This window comes from Miniopterus schreibersii (assembly GCF_964146895.1).
Source record: "Miniopterus schreibersii genome assembly, chromosome: 11".
NCBI classification, from domain to species: domain Eukaryota; kingdom Metazoa; phylum Chordata; class Mammalia; order Chiroptera; family Miniopteridae; genus Miniopterus; species Miniopterus schreibersii.
In genome coordinates this window covers 40,515,955-40,521,954 of record NC_138111.1, presented here as the reverse complement: position 1 = coordinate 40,521,954, position 6,000 = coordinate 40,515,955, and the positions used below count along the sequence as shown (strand labels likewise).

General features: G+C 46.1%; 1 protein-coding gene across 7 annotated transcripts in view; it reads left to right on the top strand.

Annotated features, from left to right (window-relative positions):
- The first annotated feature begins 1,170 nt into the window (after positions 1–1,170).
- Positions 1,171–6,000, top strand: part of ENTREP1 (endosomal transmembrane epsin interactor 1) — a 58,288-nt gene continuing 53,458 nt past the window's right edge. Inside the window, exons 1-2 of one of the 7 annotated variants that reach the window (XM_081151896.1) lie at positions 1,171–1,388; positions 2,166–2,341. In XM_081151896.1, the coding sequence (XP_081008022.1) occupies positions 2,258–2,341 (84 nt within the window). In that variant the 5' untranslated portion in view covers positions 1,171–1,388; positions 2,166–2,257. Of the gene's footprint in view, positions 1,389–1,708; positions 2,342–6,000 lie in introns of those variants that run through there. The other 6 variants (XM_081151900.1, XM_081151897.1, XM_081151895.1 and 3 more) reach the window with 6 other exon arrangements.

Sequence of the window (6,000 nt, the reverse complement as noted above, 5' to 3'; positions counted from 1 at the left end):
TTAAAAATTTTAAGGATACAGTACTTAGGAATACTTTAAAGTGTTTATAAGATACAGAGGAGTGCGCAATGTGTAACTCTGAATTTTTAAAAAGTGAACCCCACCCATGTAACTAGTACCTACGGCAAGAAACAGATGGTTATCAGCTCCTCTGGAACTCTTCCCTTTCCAGTCATTAACCACCCTAAGGGAAGGAGGCTATGTGACTTCTAGCACCAACATTCCTAGACACAAAGAATACATTTCAGGGGTCAAGGACTGACCAGTGGAATAGATTCATTGAGCTGATGGAATTTCTTAAGACTCAGTAAGATTTTTTATATTGCACAGTGTAGTAGAATCTTAAAAATTAAATATCTTGGAGCTTGTGTTTAAAATAAAAGGTATACATTCAGCATACAAGAAGCTTTTAATTTAACCATCACCTGCAATTTAAGAACATGTACTTGTAAGATATTTTTAAAGTACATGAAACTACATACTTTAAAACATTTATTTTAAAAGATCCCTCTTTCTCTAGGATTTGAAGTTTATTTCTAAGAAGAGTTTGTAAAAGAAGTCCTAGGGGTTCTTAATCACAGGTGCTTTAATAATTCAAAAAGTGTATATGTAAACACACTTGCACACTAGCAGTGCATCACATTGTGGGATGAAGTAATTAATGACCAAACAGAGCATAAGAACAGGTACACATTTCCCTTCGTTTGTGGGGCAGGAGGATATTAAATACCCTCACCTTACTGATAAAATGAGCTGTCTAATGCCAAGACTGACTTATTACGAAGTGACAGTGCCCTGGTCTTAACCTGGAAAAAAATCTATTCTAACAGATTTATGTTTTACATATAAGATCATTTTCAGCACATAAGAATCCTTCCAAGGGAAGAGTATATTATTAAGGAAAATAATTTTGCAAAGTCGAATCATTAAAAAAAAAGCTCTAAATATGTCTTACAAATTACGAAAAATTAGGATTGTTTTTTGTAAGATTGGGATTCTATGTTCTACCAGGTGATACCTACCTAATACAGCTCTTGAGTCACGTGAGGTGGGCACAGAGTGTCCACCTGGATTCTGGATACTTCTAGGGTAAACCTCATGCTCACACTGGCTCCTCCTCTGGTGCTGGGAAAGCACCGGCCCGCACCCCGTACCCCTCCTTCCAGGCAGCAGGGCCCCAGCACACTGCCAGCACCCGGGAGCACGCGAGCGGCGACTCCGGGCTGCTTGGTCCTTCCCCAAGCTCTGCGGCTTAGACTTTTCCCACCGAGTCACCCATAGCCCTCCCTCCGGCCACTCCCCCGCCCTGGTGGGGAAGTTTAAAGCCGGACGCCCTTCGCATGGAAGGTTGCCAAGGCCCTTCTCTCGGCTGAGCGGGCGAAGGGCGGGTGAGGGTCCGCGGCACTCCCTGCACTGCTGTCCAGCCCCAGCTCCGCGGGAGGCGGGCAGACACTGGGGGGTCCCCGCCGGCTCGAGTGCACGCTGGCCGCTGGCCGTGGGGTCGCCCCAAGCCCGAGGGACCTATTGGAAAACAATGGAGCTGGGCACCTCTTCTGGGCCCCAGAGAGCGGGCAGAGGTTCGGCTGTGACCCAAAGGTTGCAGCAGCCCCGCGCCCCCAGCGCAGGGCGCGCTTGGGTGTGTGGGGGTGAGAGGGAGAGGGCGCCAGGGGCCAGCCCGAGGGGGACCGACTTGGTGGCAGGTGGGTGCGGCTGGCGGCTGCCAGGGCGGCGGCAGGGACAGCAGCAGCGGCGGAGGTGGCAGCAGCGGCAGCGGCAGCGGCAGAGGCCGCAGCAAGTGGTTGGGCTGCGCGCATTTCCTTCCCTCCCCCTCGGCCTCAGAGCCCGCCCGCGGTGCCCAGTGCGCGGCGCCCGCGGCTCTGGTCCGCGTCCCTCCCTGCCGCCGCCGGCCGCTCCCTTCCCCGCCGGCCCGTCCATGTCTCTGCCCGTGGTGCTCCCGGGCTCCTGCTGCCCGGTGGCCGGGCTCTCGGGTGGGCCGCAGGCCGGGGGCCCGGGCGCCGCGGCCACTGCTGCCCAGGAGCCACCGCTGCCCCCCTTGCGGCCGCGCTGGCCCCGGGCTGCTCTGCAGCCCCCAGTGCGGCCTCGCTGCTCCGCCACCGCCTCCGGGGTGCTGGCCCCACCGACCGTGCTCTCCTCCCGCCGGGCAGTCGCCGCCGCCGCTGCCGCCCCGAGCTCCGCGCTGCTCCCCGGCCGTCCACTGTTGTCGCTCGGGCTGCTGCAGCTGATCCTGGGCTGCTGCATGGTGGCACTCAGCTTCGGGGCACTATCCTTGAGCAGCTCCCCGCAGGTGAAGAACTCCTGCCCGTTCTGGGCTGGCTCCTCGGTAAGTGCCGTGTGCGCCCCTCGCCTCCGCAGGGCCCACCCAGGGGACTGGCAGGTCCCCTCCACTGCCCCACGATTGGGTTCCCAGGGCTGCAGGTGGGAAGCATAGCCCCAAAGGCGGGTTGAAGTTTTTGGAAAAAAGGCTCCAAGAGAGCCTTTTGGGTTGTACTTGGACGGTGTCTGTTTCTCGCAACCTAAAGGATTTTGCTGTCCCTGTCAAACAAATAGAATCAAACAGATTTCCAGCTCTTTGGGAGATTGGAAGGATGGGGAAGGGGGTTTTCAGGAAAGTAGGGGGGAAATTATTAAACTTCTTTGGCCTTGGAATGTTTACTTCGCTGACAATGTCCCTGTGAGGAGGACAGGGATTTTGACGTTTTGTTCACTGATGTTATCAACAGTGCCTGGCACATAGTAGGTGTGTTTGTAGGGTGGATGAAGTGACACTTATTTTATTCCCCCTTAACACACCTGATAAATGTGAAATGTATCTGGGGATGAGTGCAAAAGTAATGACAGGGTGTGTGTAAATTCGTGCTTGTACCTGGTCATTAAAGGAAGGCCCTAAGCCCCCACTTGGAACCACACAGGCTGCTGTACAGAATTTCATTCTCCAGGACCCGAACTATCATTATGTATGAGCTTTCCAACACCCCAGGAACTGGAAGAGGAGCTGGAGATGTCTGCCCCCCTCAGGGACCTGGCCCTGCCTCCTCCAATGGGACAGGCTGATCTGGGCAAAGGTGCCAGCCTCCAGTGTCTGTGGACACTGGGTGACTACTCTTCCCTGTCTCATAGCAATTTCACAGCTTTCAAGGCATCCAAACTCTTGAAGTTTGCCTGGGTTGAGAGACTTGGAAACAGGTCTTTGTGGAAAGATTGTGGAAGATGAGCATTTTAAAGTAAATGACCTTTTCATGAACTAACTAAATCTAAAAGTATGGGAGTGCCTGTAGTTTTGACTAAGATCTGTAATGAATATATGTTCTGAATGCATAAAAATTGTTCATTTGTAGGTCCACACATACCCAGATTCAAGACCAGATTCTAAGACTATAGGGAGGACTCATTAAACCCAAAGTCATTATTTGAAAAGAACATTAAGAACCTTGTGTACCTGGAGCCTAGCCTGACATTTTATACTTAAACTGATGCCAGTTTGCTCCCCTTTGAAATACTTTGATGCTGGGTGATCTTACTGTGCCACAACCCATGCTGTGCTAATAACTGGAGTTCACAGTCTATGCCTCAGGTAAAAAGAATCCCATGCTCTTAGCCCTGCTCTTGGGCTTTCCTGCTGGCCTCCCTGAGTGTTCTTTAAAACTCCAGGAGGAGGAGTATTCCTGACTGAGTAGGAATTAGATCCATTATGCTTTTTAGTCCAGTTCTCAGACTAAATTCAGCCAAATGGTGGGTGCATTTCATTTCTCTAAATGCCATGGGCCAGAAATGAAACTGGCATACATTTTTAGGGATTTGCTCTTGGTTAAATCATAATCTCGTCTTCTTAAGGACAGCTAGTTTAGGATTATTGAAAACTATTTTTTCCCTTTTAAAATTAAAACCAGAAATCAGGTGTGCTATTGTGAATTTTTCCAGAGGTAAATGCACTTAGATGTCACTCGAGGCACAGTTAGAGTTGATGAAGTATTAAAAAAATAAATAAAAAAGGCCATCAGCCAGAAGATGAAGGCTCTTCACTGGGACCTGCTGGCTCAGTGTGTCCTTGTTTCTAGGACCCAGGAAACCAGATTAGGGAAAGAATCAGTTATTTGGAACTAAATTCTCTTCTATAGGGATGTTTTCCACCTCCTGGCCCCTAGCTCTATATGCAAACTTGCAACTGTTCATTATTCTTATTTTTTGTGGCCTGTTTCTGAGGTTGGCCTCAATTTGCAAAGTGACAACAGGTACTGCATCTCAATAGGATTTCAGATGGCATTAGGCACCATGACTCTACCTAGTTTTATGAAAAAAGTCTCACCAGTAGCTTACCTTTTGCATGTATGTGTGTGAGAGAGGTGGTGTTGTGTTTAAAACTCTGCATTATGGGAAATTTTACATCTGTTTAAGCACTGTGCAAGAACCGTCATATATCCTCCCCCAGATCCAACAATTGTTGCATCTGTACCTCTTCCTGGCTCTGCTGCTGGGTCTGTGTGTTCTGATAACTCCAGGAGGATGGGTGTTCCAAGCAGGGGAGGAATTATCTCCATTATGTTTCCTACTCCATTTGTCAGATTCACTTCCTATATTATTTTGAAGCAAATCTCAGACATCACATTATTTCATCTGTAAATATTTCAATATGTGTTTATTTAAAAAAAGAAAACATAAACAGAATAGAGAGACAGCATAGAAATGACCAGGAAGTCTTAAGAATCACTCTCCAGTTGTGATCTTTTATTAGGAAAATTTCAAACCTCAACAAATATAACAAGGATAGTGAAATGAAACTCTGTTTACCCATCATCTAGCTTTGGTAGCTGTACACACATGGCCACTTTATACCCACACCCTTTCCCCCTTCTTAATATCCACCGGCTTACTTGAAGGCAAACCCCAGGTATAATTTCAGCCATTAAATACTTCTGTACATATTTCTAAAAGGAAAGGCTTTAATAGTTAAAAGAAAGGGACTTAGTAGTACATTGTAACTAAAGAGAGCTGAACTAAGGTTTTTATGAAAAAAAGCCTAAAAATTATGGCTTGAAGACTGTAGAAGTTTTTTAAAAAGTAACAGCTTTTTTGAGATATAATTCACATTCCATGCAATTTACCCACTTAAAGTGTGCAATTCAGTGATTTTTAATAAATTCACAGAATTGTACAGCCACCATCACAATCAAATTTAGAAAATTTTTATCACCCCATAAAGAAATCCTGCCCTGGCCAGGTAACTCAGTTGGTTAGAGTGTTGTCCTCATAAGCCAAGGTTGTGGGTTCGATCTCTAGTCAGGATACATAGAAGAACCAACCATTGAATGCATAAATAAGTGGAACAATGAATAGATGTTTCTCTCTACCCCTCAAATCAATAAAAAAGAAAGCCTGTACCCATTAGCACTCATTCTCCATTTCCCCCTGATGCCCTTATCCCCAGACATCCACTGATTAATCATTTTTCTGTCTCTGTGGATTTCTTAATCTGGACATTTAATATAAAAGGAATTATACAACATGTGATCCTTTGTGACTGGCTTCTTTCACTTAGCATAATGTTTTTAAGGTTCATCCATGTTGTGACATGTATCAGTAAATCATTCCTGTTTATTGCCAAATGAGACTACATTGTATGGACATACCACATTTTATTTATCACTCAGAAGTTTTATTGTCCAGTGAAACTTGGTAGTTGAATAGCAGTGCCAACTTAAGTCTAAGGTTACTTCAAACCCATGTGGGTACACAGTAGAAGGATATCCTCACATTTCACGCTTTGGATGACCATTATGTGCCGTAATCTGCTATATCAAACTCAATGGGCAAATCTTTTGTCTTCAGTAAAAATTTTGCTTGTATATTTGATACAAAATTAAATCAAGGGACAAATATATTTACTTTAAAGGGTTATTTTGTTAAACATGGTATATATAGTTCAAGAGTATTTGTCCCATATACACCTCTGCATGTCTTCTCACCTTTAGCCTGAGATTTTGA